This window comes from Schistocerca americana, chromosome 9 (genome assembly GCF_021461395.2).
Source record: "Schistocerca americana isolate TAMUIC-IGC-003095 chromosome 9, iqSchAmer2.1, whole genome shotgun sequence".
Taxonomy (NCBI): domain Eukaryota; kingdom Metazoa; phylum Arthropoda; class Insecta; order Orthoptera; family Acrididae; genus Schistocerca; species Schistocerca americana.
Window position 1 is genome coordinate 155236542 of NC_060127.1, and position 19228 is coordinate 155255769.

Below are 19228 nucleotides of genomic sequence, written 5' to 3' on the forward strand. Positions count from 1 at the left end.
CATGTCATTGAAAAAGGTACCCACTAAAGGTCTTAACTACGTTGCGTGCGATCGAGAGCTCGCATGCATTTAAAAGCGCAGACGAGAGTTACTAAGGTCGCCAGGAATAGTTACTCGTTCCCTGCCGGAGACTGCAAGACCTGTAGTGTCACGTGCTGTGACGAACTGGTCCTCGCCACGGGCAGTAACGACGATTCGAGTGATCAGCGAGGCCCGGCGAGAAGACAACGCAATGCAATGCACCTTTCCCTACGCGACTCCACAACCCACCGTTTCCGAAGCAGAATCTCACAGCTACACACTTAACATTATATTTGGTTGTATGTATGTAAACGTACTTTCCTCATAATCTGAACCACTGGGTCGATGCCAACCAAAGTTAATACACGTATCCAAAGATGCACCTGGCTCCCACTAGGGTGTGGTGAAAAGGGTTTACCAAGTAAGTGTAATTCACGAACGTCTGGAGAAATAACTAAATTTTGTATACCTAACAATCATTTCTATAAAATACTGTGGGAGAAGATACCACTACCACCACGAGAGGAACTAGCAGAATTTCTTTTCTTCGTTTAGTTGATTTAAATGTTTAAAAAGTGTCATTCCTCAATGACCTATTATTCGCGAAATCTCGAAGAATAGTTCTCATAACTATGTCTGGAAACCAATCATTGTTGAGATATCTGTCCTGTCATTCCCATCCGTCCGTTACGCAGAAGATACTCAAGTCAGCGCCGTAACATCATTCGCTCTTCTTTCGACTAGACCTGGTTCCATTCGGATTGCGTCACTCGCTTTTGTCAAACGCTCCTGTAACGTCTGAACACTGTGTATGGGTTGGGCACACGCCAGTGCCTTTGAATGTCCCCACAGGCATAAATCCTACGGATTCACATCCAGTGAAAGGGGAGGTCTCGCTACCGAACATTCTTAACAAGAGTAGAAAGAATTTTATGTGACAACATCAAAACATCTTTTAATGTCAAGGAAACTTCAACATCCCAACCCCTGTCTCCAAAATGTGACTCAGTGGCCCGATTTTCCCGATCTCCTGACTTTTTGAAAGACGTCGCCACCGTGGTAACGTTCGCGCAGAATGTTTCACCACTGCTTCTCGAGCCTGGAGATTGAAATCTTTGTTGCACAACCCCTCTCAATTTTTTGAAATTTTTTCGTCTACAATGGGACGTGCACGAAGCGACACGCCAGACGAGTGCAGCTGACCTTGCTCTCTGCATGAAAAAACACGAAAATGGCCGCCGCTATACACGCTTCCGGCATTACTCGCTCCAGATAAGTGCACGTTTATGTTATTTTTGCGGAGCATTCGGGGCTCCCGCGATAACGCGTAAGTATCCTGCGAAGGGCGACCTGCCTTATACGCAATTCCTTCGACTTCTGAATGCCCTCTAACAGCCGCCGACCTTCACAGCAATTACAGAACTTTTGCGCAGATAGCTAAGATTGTTTCCGAACAATGTCATTTTTTTCTGTAATCATTACACATCAGTGACTTTAACAGGGTGAGTCACGTTGGCTCAGTACCGAAGTACCAGACTATGGAGTAAAATTCGATCCTCTAGGATTCAGCCCTTGTATCCTTAACTGCCACATCACTTCTATCCTCTCGTGATACGCAAATCACGTTAAATTTTGGATCCTCCTATATTTGGCTGTATATGTCAGTTCAAAGGCCGGAGGAAGGCGACGGCATACTACCCTCCAACACGACCGTGCCTTGTAAAGCAGTGGTGTTCAACCTTCAGGATGGCTGCAGATTTATCTTTAAAAAAACAACTTACTGAAGACTTATCGTAAAATGTTACAGAATATCTGTGCCACCGATACGCAGGCGGTGGTGCTGGACTATGAAGTGGCCGTTTCCAATGCCGGATGTGGAAGAAATTTTCACCTCCAATATTTGGCCAGAACGGGGAAGAGAAAGGTAGGGTATTTATCGCTAGACTTACCGCTAACTGCTAGACTTAATCCCAAAACGACTCGAATGATACCATGAGACAGCTGGCGCTCCGAACGTCGGTGCTATTCCGAAGGATGGAGAAAATCAACTTGGTAACAGGGCTGTAGGGAACTACAGTAAATTTTCCCGACAGGTCGGAAATGCACCCTTGTGGAGCTATGGACATATGATTGCGTATCAACGACAAGCGTACTGAAATGTGCGCCTCTGAAGTAACTTGCTCCAGATAATATTCGTTGCACTTAAGAGCACAAATGCTAATTACACTAGCTTAACTTTATAATTTCAGCGTAACAGTCAACACTAGGCAAACTTTTGGCTTCCTATCCTTGGCTTTGTAACGACAAACGAGAATTTGCTGCGTTGGTTACTGCGCACCCCACTAAAAAGGAACTACGTCAGAAGTACAATAGTGATGTAATGTGGTCGACATGTGGAAGGTGCCATGTTACAATAAAACTTAAAAGCCACGATTTTAATTTTTGCTAACGTACAGACAGCATGAACGAACTTTTATTACTGTAAGTACACTAACTGAAGTGTCAACACAGGCAAGGATCAAACACGAAACAAATTAAATTGTAAACAATCATTTTGTTCTCAGATCACGTATTTTGCAGCAAATACCAAAATTCCTCCTGCAACATCGCTCTAAAGATGAGACTGGAGAAGAAATGATTGGCGTTAACACAGAAGCGCTTAGTTGGACACGGTAAGCGCGTTGGTGAGACTACCCCAATGTTGTTTCTAGCTGGTTTGCAACATTCCGTGTTGATTTTCGAAGTCGTGCTTTTCAGTAGCCGATGGTTTACTTTGGCCGACTGTTGTAGCGGCATGCACAATGATCATGAAATTGATCACGTGACTACAAGCTTCCATGAAACTGAATCGGTTTAACAGCCTGGGGATACAACGCCCATACTCCATTCCCCAGATCCCACCGAAAGAGACGGGTCGACTGTTGGTGCCGAATGTTCGTGTTTGAGAAGTCCTCGGTCTCAAGATGACGTCATGCAAGTACATGAGGAAGAGAGGAAACCACAGGGAAGCAGTGCTTGAAATTTAAGGGGTGGATGTGCAGAAAACGTCTCAAAGGCATGTTTAACAATGCTTGGAATCGGTTTGTCAATTATTTTCAGAAGAACGCCGTGTGCAATCTAAAGTATAACCATCGATATTTTGTCAAATGAGCAATCATTTTCATGATTTTTCTCTTCTATAGATAAATTTTAGTAGGCGAGTGCAACACAAACGTACGTATGTGCGTAAGGCAGGGGTAACTATAAAAACTGCCGCTCGTCAGCTGACGTTTCAGGACCGTAACTCGACACACGATTGTGTGCAAAACTTCGGCTCTGCTCCACGTCACAAGATCCGAGAACAGCACGCTACATGCCCTCGCCTTGCTGCCACATGAACACAACAAGAAACACTGGAAGCACTCCCAGACACCGGCGTTGCACAGCTGCCAGAAGCTTCGCAGTCTGCGTGCCGCATACGCTTACAGCTATAGCTGGAGATGGTCGCGCCCGCCTGTATACACGGGGCGTGGCTATAAATACGGGCAAGGCCCGTTTTCACGGAGGCTAGAGTATTTCTGACCGCCTGGCCGGCCGCTGGAGGCTTTTCTTGGAGAGGGCATTTCTCCAGCCACCACCGACCGGGCCTCAACTAGATTCTCCCGTAACATTATCCCACTCAACCACCAACTACCTTACCCAAGATGTGCAGGAACGATTTCGCTTGAATTCTACTGCCGAGTGCCGTTTGTCCGCCACAATATTCGTCTTTCAAAGATACCTATTCAGTCGGCGAATTTTCCAGTAAAAGATTTTTGTTAATGAATCTATTTTAACACTGTGTAAGGTTTTGTTGTCAATATCTCCTTTCCCCACAACATTTGGAGCTAGCTCCTACAACCATTTGTCGTATATCGAGCGATTCAATAAGAAAGGTTCGGAGGTTTGACACAGCTGCGCTGTTTGTAGCAAAAAATGGCGACTACACAACAGGAGAAATCAGTCTGTGTTGGAAACTGCACAAAGTCAATCCATTGTTGAATTCCAACGCCGATTCTGCAGGAAGCTGTCTCCGCGCAATCAGATTTACGACTGGCATAAAAAACATAGGCAGAGCCACTCGTCAGCCACGCACATCTGGTGAAAATTTCGAGCGCATCCGAGATGCGTGTAACGGACGCCTCGGCAAGCCCCACAAAACGGGTAGGCCAGGAACCTCAGCTTCCTCAAACAACAGTGTGGCATATTCTGGATAGACAACTGCGCATCATCAAGCCTTACAAGTTGCTGTTACTGCAGCGACTGCGTCCCGGCGACCGTAACACAAGATAAGAATTCTGCATTTCAATTCTCCAGGATATGTCAAAGGACACTTTTTCCTTTTGGGCGAACCCATGTTTCATTTATCGAGTATTGTAAACCGCCATAATGCAAAAATTTGGGGGTCGTCGATCATGAAAGAGATTCGCCGAACCAATGAGGTTTGCGCCGGTACTGTTCACAAAGTTTACGGACACTTAGTCTTTGGGGAGGAAACAGTGGTAGGAATGTCATACCTAGTCACGCTGCAAAATTGGTTGTTTCTTCAACTTCACGAAGATTTGAACGATTTCGTTTTTATGCGTGACGGCACCACGCCTCACTTTCTCCCTGACATTTGACAATATTTTAACAGCAGTATTCCACAACGTTGCAGTGGAACAGGTCACCAGATCCCACACCCTGCAATTTTTTTTCTGTGTGGGTACATAAAAGACTCTTTGTCCCGCCCACGGCAGCTACTTTTGAAGAGCTGCGATGTCTAATTGTTGCAGCTGTTGATTCAATAAGGAGGACCTGTTAATTAGTGTGTGAATGGACTACCGTCTTTCGAGTAACGCAAGTTGTTCATGTTGTTTGTGTAGTATAGTGTCTGTGCGAACATAAAACTCTGAACCGTCCTCTATCCAATGACATGCGTGATGTGTTTCAATCTTTCATGGTTTGTCAGCAATGGTTGTTGTTGTTGTCTTCAGTCCAGAGACTGGTTTGATGCAGCTCTACATGCTACTCCATCCTGTGCAAGCTGCTTCATCTCCCAGTACCTACTGCAGCCAACATCCTTCTGAATCTGCTTAGTGTATTAATCTCTTGGTCTCCCTCAACTATTTTTGCCCTCCACGCTGCCCTCCAGTACTAAATTGGTGATCCCTTGATGCCTCAGAACATTTCCTACCAACCGATCCCTGCTTCTGGTCAAGTTGTGCCACAAACTTCACTTCTCCCCAATCCTATTCAATACCTCCGAGGATTAGTTATGTGATCTACCCATCTAATCTTCAGCATTCTTCTGTAGCACCACATTTCGATTCTAGGCGCTACAGTCTGGATCCGCGCGACCGCTACGGTCGCAGGTTCGAATCCTGCCTCGGGCATGGATGTGTGTGATGTCCTTAGTTAGGTTTAACTAGTTCTAAGTTCTAGGGGACTGATGACCTCAGATGTCAAGTCCCATAGTGCTCAGAGCCAATTGAACCACATTTCGAAAGTTTCTATTATATTCTTGTCCGAAGTATTTATCGTCCATGTATCACTTCCATACATTGCTACACTCCACACAAATACTTTCAGAAACGACTTCCTGACACTTAAATCTTTACTTGATGTTAAATTTCTCTTCTTCAGAAACGCTTTCCTTGCCATTGCCAGTCTACATTTTAAATCCTCTCTACTTCGACCATCATCAGTTATTTTGTTCCCCAAATAGCAAAACTCCTTTACTACTTTAAGCATCTCATTTCCTAATCTAATTCCTCAGCATCACCCGACTTAATTCGGCTACATTCTATTATCCTTGTTTTGCTTTTGTTTATGTTCATGTTCATCTTATACCCTCCATTCAAGACACTGTCCATTCTGTTCAACTGCTTATTGTCAGCAATACACAACTGAAATCTGTTCTTTGATTTTTAATCACCATGTAGTGATATTCGAAAGTTTTAATCATCGTCCGCAAAAAATACTGTCTTTATTTGTAGGTACAGGACTGCAGTACAGTCCACACTGATGTCAAGCGCCACAATGCCGTACCAAGCCTCCATGAGCCAACACAAAATGCCGCAGAGCACTAACAAAGTGGGTTATCGACCGGTGATTCGTATTCGGCAGCAGTGGAAGTGTTGCAGTTGTGTCAGGCGAATTACCATACGGTTCTACACTTCGTCTGCTTCCGTAGCTTGGAAATTAGCGCGTCTGACTGCCATGGGGAGGATCCGAGTTGCATTCCCGGTGTGCCAGGGATTTTTCCTTTGTGACGCGCACTGAGGAGCTAATCCACCGAGTAGAAGCGGCTCCAGGTCATGAAAACTAACGACGACCGGGAGAGCGGTGTGCTGACCCTATCCGTACCGTATGAATTGACCCCATTGGCGGAGGACAACACGGCGGTCGGCTTATACCGAAGGGCCCTCCAGGGCCTGAAGACCGAGTTTGCTTTTATTTCACTTTATCAATAGGCTGAGCCGTCTTGTTCTGGCTCCGTTACTACGGATACTGTAGCGCGGGCAGTTAAGTCTACCAGGACTGCAACATATACCTGCAAACGAATAAAATTTTTTCTTCCAGACAACGATTAAAACATTATGACGAACTCTCATACTGTAGTATAACCAATGAACTCCTAAACCAACTTAAAGAGTTTTTTCCCACGCGTAAATCAATGACAAATAGAATGTATTTAAGGCCAATGTCTCAAACTATCCGTGAAAATTCAATTTTCTTCGTTTTCTCAAATATTTTAACGAAGCAGTTGCTCGCGAACTGATGCAACTTGTGAGTGGAAACGCCTAACATTTCACTCATTTAAAGTGACTGGATACAAGAAATTCTGAGCAGAATGGCACTTTCAATGCACAATTCAGAATCATCTCACACCGCAATTAGAAGTTAAACTCTTACTTGGTTTTTCACGTCTGCATTACAAATCAACCTATGCATAAACCGAGGTTTCCTTAAATGCTCAATTTTTTATTTGAAGTGTGTTACTTCGACGTGTAATCCGGAGGTATGTCTTCACCTGAAGATAACGCGCCTAGCTAGAAACAGGCAGCGCAAGATTGAACTACTTACCACTAAACCTACTACTAGCTACAAACTAATTCCACTTCATCCAAGACCCATCATCAACTCCGTCTCGAAATTTCCCATTTCATCAGCTGTGACCGATGCCTTCCCTTCTTCGAAAAACAGGAAGGCACGACTGATTGGCACATAATCGTCAAGGAAACTAAAATCATCTTTTCCTCCGACGGGACCGGACAACCGCATCCTCCTCTGAGAAACGTTTTTCATCCAGAACTGGAACCCAGCGTTTGTTCCTTCGGAAGTGTGGTTGCGCGTGCGGTACGAACTACTGTGAAATTTGGAAGAGCATGTTTCACAAGGCCATTTCACAATAGATACTTCCCCATACACTTTATGTCTTCAGAATCTGTCCTATTAACCGATCCCTTCTTGTTGCACCGCAAATTTCTTCTCTACTCTGTTGAGTATCTCGTTAATTACGCGATCTAACAATTTGATCTTCAGCATTCTTCTGTAGCACCACATCTCAAACTATTCTCTTCTTGCCTAAACGGTATATTGTCTAAATTTCACTTCACTATGAAGTATCTATCAAATTACATAAAAAGTAACACGTTCGTGCGAAGGCTGTCAAATGGTAGTAGTTTTGGTGAAGCTGACTCTCTTATATAATACAATGGAAACGTAAGTACAGAAAGTCCACTAATGTTACTCTGGTAAAGAGATAAATACTTACTCTTTAAAGAAAATAACTGGACCTTCGCGCCGTCCTGGGGCAGATAGCCTCGACAATGTGCAGTACGAATGAAACTCTCACATTTTTGGGTTTATGAATAAATTTGTCTTCTCTCTTTACATCCTATTTTGTAACTTCTCTACTCATCGGAAGTGGCAATACAACTGGACAACCAAGAATTTGCAAACGACTAGTTACGCCCTGGAAGTCTGAAGTGTCGGACGAATGAAATTCACGTCAAATGTACAGCTCATTTCTACTGGCTTGGAATATGATTTAAACACACGCACGTTACGACTCTAACTGCTAATACTAAAAGAAATTGGAACTTGACATCTACGTCACTAAACTGACTGTGCACAGTCCCTGCTAAATTGGCGAAGGAACGGTTTCCAGTTGCAATACAGATTTGACATTAAATAATTCATGCAAATATTCACCAAATTTAAAAAATTTAAAACGTCAGAATCTAGCCAGTCAGAGGTACGATGTTGTCCTAAGGTTTTAACACTTTATGCCAAGTACTACATTTAAACTACATTATTCAATATTTGAGAATTAGAGTGCTTAGCAACTTCCAACACACTGTCTGCGAAATGTCTAACTTTTCCTAAATTTTTTCTCGCTTACACACTTCTCAAACACAGGTTGTGCCAGGAAGAACGGCTAACACGATGATGAAGAAGACGACACAACAACACCCAGTCATCTCGAGGCAGGAAAAATCCCTGACCCCGCCGGAATCGAACCCGTGACCCCGTGCTCGGGAAGCGGGAATGCTACCGCGAGACCACGAGCTGTGGATAGCCCGTCAAAAACTCAACACGAATGAAGGATGAAGGTGTTTTGAACTGAGAAAAAAGAAGAAAAATAGAAACAGTAAACGGTCCAAGCTCAATAAGTGAAACATTGAGCAAATTGCAAGAACCCCAGCGTCGTGGTTGTGTGGTGTCTGTGTTTGACTGAAGCGGGAGGTCCTTCACAAAATTATAAACTTTCCGTCCTGTCACTCACGTGCCAGCCTTGACAATCGTCATACCACACACTGGTCACAGAATATGTCATGTGGTAAGAGTATATTACTGTCCCAAGTAAATGTGATGTACAGTGAGCAGCCGAGACACCGCACAGACCTCTCACAAAAGTGAAAAACAACAAATAAGCAGGTGTGGACTACGTCACAAAGAAATAAATTCTAGAGTCAAAAACTTCCAAAACGGAACGCAAGAGTCGTTCCATATAGTACTAAGAAGAACAAACAAGAGATACGTACGTCTGGCAACCCCTTCCTTGCGCCTCACTGTTGCGGACGTTACACGGTTCGTAATTCTGTGGTTCGCAATCCAACAGCATAACCGCTATGCTTTGGCTACTCGTATTCGCTCGACGTTGCACATCTTACGTCATGTTAAGCTTGGACAATTCACTGTTTCTATTTTTCTTCTTTTTGTCAACGTTCAGTACACCTTCCTGTTTTCATGCTTGATCTGTGGTAAGTCTGTGACGGCTTGTCCAGTGCGACATCTTACCAATAAGTCTGGGGGTGGGGATGGGATGTTCACGTGTTAGTAATAACGGCTATGAATTCCATACCCTAATAAGATTTTTTTCTTCGAATGATCATCCTTGTCATATCCCTAAATACTGACGTTTCTTCCTGGGACATCCTACATTTTACACACTACTTTAATTGTAAATTAATGTCTTTTTTCTTGAAAAAATTGAATGCAGGGGTTACTGTTTCTATACAGGCTGTTACAAAAAGGTACGGCCAAACTTTCAGGAAACATTCCTCACACACAAAGAAAGAAAATGTTATGTGGACATGTGTCCGGAAACGCTTACTTTCCATGTTAGAGCTCATTTTATTATTTCGCTTCAAATCACATTAATCATGGAATGGAAACACACAGCAACAGAACGTACCATCGTGACTTCAAACACTTTGTTACAGGAAATGTTCAAAATGTCCTCCGTTAGCGAGGATACATGCATCCACCCTCCGTCGCATGGAATCCCTGATGCAGCCCTGGAGAATGGCGTATTGTATCACAACCGTCCACAACACGAGCACGAAGAGTCTCTACATTTGGTACTGGGGTTGCGTAGACAAGACTTTCAAATGCCCCCATAAATGAAAGTCAGGAGGGCTGAGGTCAGGACAGCGTGGAGGCCATGGAATTGGTCCGCCTCTACCAATCCATCGGTCACCAAATCTGTTGTTGAGAAGCGTACGAACACTTTGACTGAAATGTGCATGAGCTCCATCGTGCATGAACTACATGTTGTGTCGTACTTGTAAAGGCACATGTTCTACCAACACAGGTAGAGTATCCCGTATGAAATCATGGCGGTGAATCGAAGAAGTACAGTATATACTGACGAAACTAAAATGAGCTCTAACATGGAAACTAAGCGTTTCCGGACACATGTCCACATAACATTTTCTTTATTTGTGTGTGAGGAATGTTTCCTGAAAGTTTGGCCGTACATTTTTGTAACACCCTGTATAAATGGGAGAAAGCCTGGGTTTTACGACAGCCAAGACTGGTCCGCGTTATTAAAAGTAATTGCCGCAGCCACAGTGGAGACGCGTGTTGTGGCGCGACTGGCGCCGCCCCTCCTGATACAGGCCTTCCGTTGATAAGAAGGGCGGGAGGGAGGGGGGGAGTGATACCGATATAGCAGCTTCTGGTTCTTTCTGCTCGTAAACAAACGAGCGTCTACTGTCTCAGAGCAGTTTATCAACAGCGCTTCAAAGCTCTCTTCTCAACTGCTACTTAGAGCGGTTTTTCAAATATATTTTCTCTACGTACATAACTGACTGCAATAGCATCGCTAATCACCAGGTTTTTGCTGTTATCCCCAGTATCTGTCAAGATACTCTTCCTCGGAATCATATTAGCAACATGTTGGAACGAAGGCGAAAATGAAACTTATTCAGTGGAGCACACCGAAAATGCCAACAGTGTGTACATTTGCTGTTGTTATTGTTGTCTTCAGTCCTGAGACTGGTTTGATGCAGCTCTCCATGCTACTCTATCCTGTGCAAGCTTCATCTCCCAGTACTTACTGCAACCTACGTCCTTCTGAATCTGCTTAGTGTATTCATCTCTTGGTCTCCCTCTACGATTTTTACCCTCCACGCTGCCCTCCAATACTAAATTGGTGATCCCTCTATGTCTCAGAACATGTCCTACCAAACGATCCCTTCTTCTAGTCAAGTTGTGCCACAAACTTGTCTTCTCCCCAATCATTACTTATGTGATCTACCCATCTATTCTTCAGCATTCTTCTGTAGCACCACATTTCGAAAGCTTCTATTCTCCTCCTGCCCGAACTATTCATCGTCCATGTTTCACTTCCATACATGGCTACACTCCATACAAATACTTTCAGAAACGACTTCCTGACACTTAAATCTGTACTCGATGTTTTACACAACGAAATTATTTCATTTACATTAATGGCATTGTATGTGATGATGAGCGACCCGCTCCGACTTTGGTCGGGTAATCCGTATGTTATCCACGATCGAACGCCTTGTCGTGAGTAGTGACATTTACTCCTAACTTTCACGTGTATCTAAAATCCCTATAGTAATTCGTTAGATACGCCTTCACGTACAGACAGAAAAACATGCCTAGGAACTAACACAGAAACAACCTCGTATTACACTGTGCTTCAACAATTTCAACCCCCCAGAAAAGCACCTGATTATGTCCACTGTCTTACTATTTAACTGCAGACATGCATTAGGCGAGAACGAGACGATGTATACAATAAAAATGATGTATAGTGAACGCTCACTCTTACCATTAGTGGCATCTCTTGCATGAGCATTAAACAACTGAACAATTTTACTGTTCGGTGGCAACAAACTTGGCGCAAAGAAAACATTCGAAGGTTATAATTTGTGTGTCATCGTCAGACATCGTAAGGCAAAGCACACATTTGCTAGTCGAATGTATCTAATTCTAAGCCGGTTGACACATTGTTAGTACTGCTTTTATGTATTATATAACAGTACGATGATCTTTATGTGACATACTACAAATCAATGAATAAATGTTGACGGAATAGTACTAGTTGGTTCAAATGGCTCTTAGCACTATGGGACTTAACATCTGTGGTAATCAGTCCCCTACAACTTAGAACTACTTAAACCTAACTAACCTAAGGACATCACACACCTTCATGCCCGAGGCAGCACTCGAACCTGCGACCGTTGCAGTCGCGCGGGATACTAGTTGGTTTGCACCAAAACCTGACCAGATCATCGACAATGTATTTTAAGATACTGAAGGTGAACACACACACACACACACACACACACACACACACACACACACAAAATACGTGTGCTTTTTATAAACCTGAAGCCGACAGAAAAACCTAGATGCAAGGCAAGAGTTATTCGTTCTTGTTAGTATCCCTAAGAAATACCACCAGAAAGTAATGTGTGTGAGGCTATTATGGTCGCTACGACTTTTCTCCTGCCTCGAAGTTGTGTGTGCTACTCATTTCTGAAAGCTTCAGGCAGCTGCATAGATATACCCACTGAAAACCTAGAACAGGTTTTTGGTTTCAAGCAGCTCTCTATGCTAGGCCATTCATAACAACTCATCTCTGCGTTAGCTACTGCAACCTATATCCATTAAAGCAGGCTCACTGCAGTCAATTCTTCGTCCTTCGCTACAGAATTATCGTTCCTAGAACTTCCCATTATTAATGAATAAACTATTACTTTATACTTCAGAATGTAGCCTGTCAACTGCATCAATTCGGTTGGGTAACAACGATTTAGTTTTAAATTTTTTCCGCTGTAACACCATTCCAATTTCTCTCAATATACCCAGAAAAAACGCAATTTCTTATGTAGTAACATCTATCTCACTTTCCTTGTAAACTAAATGTAGTCGAGAGCTCAGGGAATTTCAATACGATGATACAGCTGAATTCCCGTTTCGCCGACAAATCCTGGAACGACCCTTGACGCATAAACGATGTGTGTTGTCGACGGAAGCTAGGCTGGCAGTTGCGGCGTCCTCCGCCAGGTCGGCGCTGCAGACGGCACCGCTCTGCCGGAAGCTGTGGCCTTCCCGCCCAATTTTTTCCTCATTAGTTACGGAAGCTGCCACTTGGAGCCGCTGCCAGCAGTTGCAGAGAAATAACCGCGAAAACAAGCCAGCTACCAGCCAAATCCTATCCTTGGAAAATTTCTCACAAGGGAACGTGGGTACGACCTTTCTATGGGCAGCGGGCTCCTGAACTTATGAGCCTGTGCTATTTCCCGTCACACAACGAAGGTAGCTATTTGTTTGTCGGACTTCCCATAAAATGGCGCAATGTCTCTTCACGGCCACGTGAAGAGTTGGCTCTATTTCAGACACTCAAAATAGCAAAAAAGAAGGAACTTTTTCGGCTCAACCTCGTCCTTTGTCCTTGTGATGGCAAAAAATACCGCCTCTGGTTAAAAACCTTGAAAATTAGACAATCTAAATAAAGTGACAACTAACGATATTTATCACGCCGTAATCCAATCCACGGTCATGTTAACGCCTCTTTTGTTATTTTCCCGAGGTGGCTGCCGAAAGCTATGAGTTACAAACAACAAGAAAAATACAAAGCCATCTCTTGAGGGCAATGTAACCGTCAGAAGTCGCAGGAACATACGGATGTGATGCAAAATACCAATTGGTTTGTGCACGACTTACGGTTAACAATGCTCAACACAGCAGCATCATTTTTAATATAGACTGCTCAGTCTGGACTGGAATGCACTCTTATCATGCTCTAATCGTTGATTATCATGTCTGCATTATCACAAGCAATCTTAAGTGGCAATGCTGACTACTTTCCAGAAAAATATACTTAGACGGGTACGTCACAATACTGAAACTATCACAGTGAAAAGTAACTTTAACCTATAACGGCGCACGGTACATACTCACACAGCTAATAATGTTGCAAGTCTTGCTAATCTACAGGAACGTAAAAATTCCATGAACTTTGAATCATAAGAATCAAATTCACTCCATTACAGAACTATTCGAGTAATTATTTCCGTGCCATCCTTGGATGTACAATCTACGACATTTCGCGGCTCCACAAACATCCTGTTAAAAGCTTTGACGTCTGATTAAGAATCCTGGAAATTAGTTTTGCACCGATACAGTATGCGCTACTTTCTACAGATACTAACCAAGAATCTTCGACCATATTATGACACTACAGCGGTCGAAAAGTACTGGACACGAAATATGGTCCGATCGAATCGCCAAGGAAGATTTTTTACTTTCATTAGTAACAATTCTCTGCAATTACTTTGTGCTTCGACTATGTGGAGAAAGAGGGAATGAGAAGACGGTGAGTAAAAGAATAATTATTTTATTCTCTCATACTTTCAGCTGAAGAGAGATCCATACGACTGGAGCCATTATTTCAAGATAGTGAAATATTTGGACCTCATTTTACAAGCAACACCTTCAATGAAGGTGGGTGCATTCATGAGAAATCTGACACCAAACCAAAGACTCCGCGAGTATCATTGATTAAATCTTCTCCGTTTACCAGCCGAGTCGCTGAGTACTGTCGCAACTTTTGGACGAGTTTTCTAGTAGCCACTTTCAGGTTTCTGCCTGTAGATGAGTAGTAAACTCGTGGAAACTTTGCGACAATGAGGCGCCAAGACTGTTGACGGCCCACGATTTCATCAACTGACTTAGTACATCTTTTAGTTGGAGATGCCCTCTCTAAGGTCTAAGAGAACTTGTAGTTTCAATAAGACGTTTGTTCACAAGGTTTTAAGCACTGCAATTTGCTAAAAGTGAAACGTATACGAGATATCTGCGTTCAATGTGACAGGCTTTCGATTTATGGCTTGCTTTTGTGTATTCGTATAGGCTCGTGCAGCTATCTACTACTGATTTGCTTGTTTTACTCGACGTAAAACCTTGTGTAAGTCTGTACATCGTTGGTGTACACCAACAAACATATACTTTAGTGTAATTGCGCAACTTGCATGAATGAAAATCGATCAAGCATTCTCGCACACAGCATTCCAGTTACGTGTCTGGGCACCACGTAACTGGGCAAACCTACCGAGTTAGGTGCGGAAATTCAACGAACAGACAACGTATCAGGTGATACTGTTAAGTATCTCCTGGTGTTCTGCGTAATGGCACACACTTCTTCGAATGCGGGTCCAAACAAACACGAAGCGGCGAGAAGTGTGTATTCCGCGTGCGTTTACCGCGCAAATCGCACGCAGCAGAAGCAGGAGGGAGTCCACGGCAGTGCTTGTTAACGACCAGTCGCTGAGCAGCGCGCATCTGAATGTAAAATTGCCGAAATCGCCACTCAGTATGTCAACGGTCCACTTTGCGCTTTCGCAAGGCACGCCCACTCAACCACCGTGACCACCTGCCAACCTCGTCTAGGACGGATCTCTCTCCTTTGCAGTGCCAAGGTACGCACAATGAATGCATATGACCTGAAACAATTCTTCCTTTGTGCAAATTAGTACCTAACTCGTAACTGTGGAACTGCGGATCAGTATGGAGGAGTCAGAGCTCATGCGAGCCATGACAGTTTTCTGATATTTCTCAACACACCCTACTTTCTCTACTTCTAAACGGCTTACAATGTCACACGGTCCCACTGCAAGTTGCCTGTCTAGCGGCTTCCAGGGGAGGCAACAATTTTATTTTCAGTATTTATGTAATTTGTGAATTTAAAAGTTTCAAACACTGTCAAACTCTCATTAAAACGTATAGTCTAAACAGTCTCACCGACGTCTCCTACAAAGTCACTGTAGGTGTTTGCCTCTCTTAATGTTCCACTGAAGCACCACGGGGCTTTGCCCGTCTGACTTCTAGTATGGCTGAATGGTATTTAGAAGAACAGCTTTTGTAGTTTATCTAAAGCATGTTTGCATGTATGATTTATGTCTGTTACGCCATAAATTCTCTGGTTAACGCTGAGATTGGTCGCTTGTCTGAAGCATCAGGAAAATAGATTACTAGCTGGTGAATCAGTTGGTGGGACGAAGTTGGCGCCTTGTCATAGAGTCTTCCTGATTTTATTTTAATGTAGGTGTAGATTGATGGTTCTTCTAAGAGGTCTTTAATATGTCTGTCTGGTGTGTAGCAGTCTGCAGCGGCGCTCACACTGAGGATTCTGTTGTGGAGTCGAATTTTTTGCAGAGGTCAGTCTGCTGCCATAGACCAATGGTATCGCTTTGTGTTTGTAAAAAAAATCCAAGTTCCTCCTGGTTCCCACTCCACGTCATACAAAACGGGTTGCAAATATATTCTAATGTAAGCAGCATATACTACTAACGATAGCACTGAAGTATTCGAAACTAAACGTCGAGTTTTTTTCCCCTGCAGCCTTAACACAAACGGTTCACCTGTAGCTGCGGGGTCAGCGCGGTAGACAGCCAACAAAGAAGCCTGGGTTCACATCCCGGGCGGAGCCATGATTTTCTCCGCTCGGGGACTGGATGTTATCTTGTGTTATTCATATATTCGTATCGTTATTACTGACACGAACGTCGCCTCAAATACACTGTCGTATCGTCTTTCTACTACTGAGATGGCTGCATGAGCACAAACCGAAAGACGAAATGAAACTTCAAACGAAAACATGTATCTGGTGTGCAGCTGATCAGGAAATATTGAGATAGGCACTTTACGAACTGCTTAAACTTAGTAAGCCACGACAGCTAAAGCCCATCACGTCATTCAAACAGACTATTCCATGTGTAACAGCTTACATGGAATGATGATGCAAACTGCTTATAAAGCGACACTCACTTCACACTGGAATATATCTAAAATGCACGCGCGATTCATACTCGAGCCGAACCAAAATCCGACGGTTAAGTACAACGATAGAGCAAAGCAAAAATGCTGTAAAACTTGTGGAAGTCTCCCGAAAAACCCTTCTTCAAAACAGACAGTTCAGGACCAACGACCAGTTTTCTACAGACACTACTTCCATCCTCAGGCATGGACAGGAAGACCGCCATAAACGTGTTGTACTATGAAGAACCTTCTGCCACCCACTGCATTGATTTGAAGCACACATATCTAGGATCTTATAACGAAATGTTGGTCGTCTCGCCGCCGTATTCAGAGATTTAACTGATCAATTAGTTTTACTACGCATCGCCATGGGACAGCAGACTGGAAAAGGTAAGTGCTATCCCAAGATTTAAATATCGTGCGCTGCGCAAAAAAACAAACCATTTTAATACTTAGCCTACAGCATTTTCTGTAAGACCACAATTGACAGGAAAACGTTCAGTAACTGGATATCAAACCCAGAAGACTTAAGCATTTACAACGAAGAGTACAAGATGTCTTCGCTGCATACAACTCTACACTCTGGAATAATGACGCAATAAAAGCAGAACTTCAATTGTTATAATCCGGCAAGCCAATTTCGACCTTGCCATACGTGTTGGATGGATTACATTGTTTCCTGTACATTTTTCTATTGTTGGAAAGTTACAACAAGACAATGCCGTGGTGTTTTACGTCGTGTAAAAAGACTGTATCAACACCTTTGAAAATGGTGTAGGGTGATGGTGTGTACAACATGCAACAATTTCTAAAAATTGGAAGTGCTAACGTAACGTCTACTAGTGAACGACCATACCATCCGTCAGAAACCAGTTCAAGGAAAAGATAGGCAGTGCTGCCAATGTGACACTACGTAATTACTTATCCTTATTACAGGATAATACTCAGCATTAATCAGAATTTTATCGATTACCTGTTTGCTGTCACATGGACTAGTCCCATCATCACACATGAATTTATTTGTTCATACGTCATTTAGCACTTTGGAATGACTTGCATTTTCCATTGTCTCTGCTGAGAGAAACACAGTAACCAGTGTGTTTGTCTTCGAGTCTAACTATTTATCCCGTAATGAACTCTAGTACGTTCAGTGTCCCCATGACATGTGATAAGCTATAATCAGATTCTTGAACAAGGTCTCACCATTAAACTACGAGAGGCTAGTAACGTGTATACAGGTCGCAGTGCGGTGCATTATGACTACATATTTCATGAATTTGTTCACGAAGGGAGACTACTGTACGCACCTCGCATTCCGCAGAGCTGGGTTCAGAAGCAAGCTAGTGAGAAATTTCATCCCCCTGAAATTGTGGTTGTGGTGGAAGACTTCTCTGTGGCGTAGCCCTCAAGTTCACTCTGGGTAGGAAAATGATAGTTTGGTTATGAGATGGCAAACAATGTGTATTCCAAATAAAAGATTAGCTCAGAGACTGATTAGTTGTTCAATGTTTATGTTCTCGCAACATTACCGCAGTTTTCGCCATAAATACAAACTGAAAAATAAATGTGGGAAGCCTAAAGGGACAAGTCTTCGACGACAATTCTAGGCATATTACGTGTGTAAACTACAGGAGTTCAAGGGGGTCCACTACGCAGGTTTTACTTAAATCCCGCTCTGCCATCCTGTTTCACTGAAGCATTTCACTTCATGCTAATACCCAAATGGTTTCCAAAGCACGGTCACAACGCCGTTATACTTCAGTATCCCTGTCTGCCCTTCCAACAGTTATGCATCCCCAATGATATGGGCATCGACAGTTTCGAAAACCCGTACACATGAAGAAATATGTGAAGGATTTAATACATCGTATGATCTCGGCGTGATTATGCTGCACTTTCGGATGTTCAGCCTAGCTGTATCTATTTTTCTGAGAAACTGAGAAGTGCGAGACACCCGAAGGTGAACGATCGATGTACACCTAATGCGACATAGAATATAAGTTCGAGTGCCAGAGCCAACATGCCGAGCACCTACTGTGAGAAGCAACGACGACGATGAGAGTTAACATACCAGTATGAGAGGCGACGGCACACCAGCCAGGCGCAACTGGCAGATGTGCGTGCAGGGGCACTGCGAGAGACACATGGCGGCTGCCCACGGTCCACGTTCCAGCTGACACGACCACACGACGGCACACTGAGACGAGACTGACAAACACTGCCTTATGCAAGGCGCGCGCCACGACACACTATAGGCCGTTATCTGTCCACCGCCTTCTCTGCTCCACTGCGCCGGCGCGAGAACTTCCAGCTTTAGCAGGCTGCGCCACAAGTGCGTCACAGCGTGCCACGAAAATAAGACGACTACTAACTGCCCCCGCGCCTGACCACGCAACATCGCGTTCACAACTACGGTGCTTGGGAAAAGGGACTGGAGTGGGGGGAGGGGGGTACATATTTCGATACCTGCGATTTACGTGAACGGTTCACAAAAATACAGGTGGTAGCTGAAGGGCTTTCGATGTTTCTCCGTTTAAAGCCTGTCAATTTCGCTACTGTTTTTATTCAAGCGGTTTCGCATTTGGTCGCTTTCCACGCCGAAATATCGAGAATCGAACCA

General features: G+C 43.7%; 1 protein-coding gene across 2 annotated transcripts in view; it reads right to left on the reverse strand.

The window, feature by feature from the left end:
- Positions 1-19228, reverse strand: part of LOC124551158 (mRNA decay activator protein ZFP36L1) — a 177799-nt gene that overhangs the window by 23706 nt on the left and 134865 nt on the right. Inside the window, exon 1 of one of the 2 annotated variants that reach the window (XM_047126126.1) lies at positions 18680-18827. The exons of the other annotated variant lie outside the window; for it this stretch is intronic. Within the exon in view, the coding sequence (XP_046982082.1) occupies positions 18680-18754 (75 nt within the window). The 5' untranslated portion in view covers positions 18755-18827. Of the gene's footprint in view, positions 1-18679; positions 18828-19228 lie in introns of those variants that run through there. 2 annotated transcript variants of the gene reach the window in all.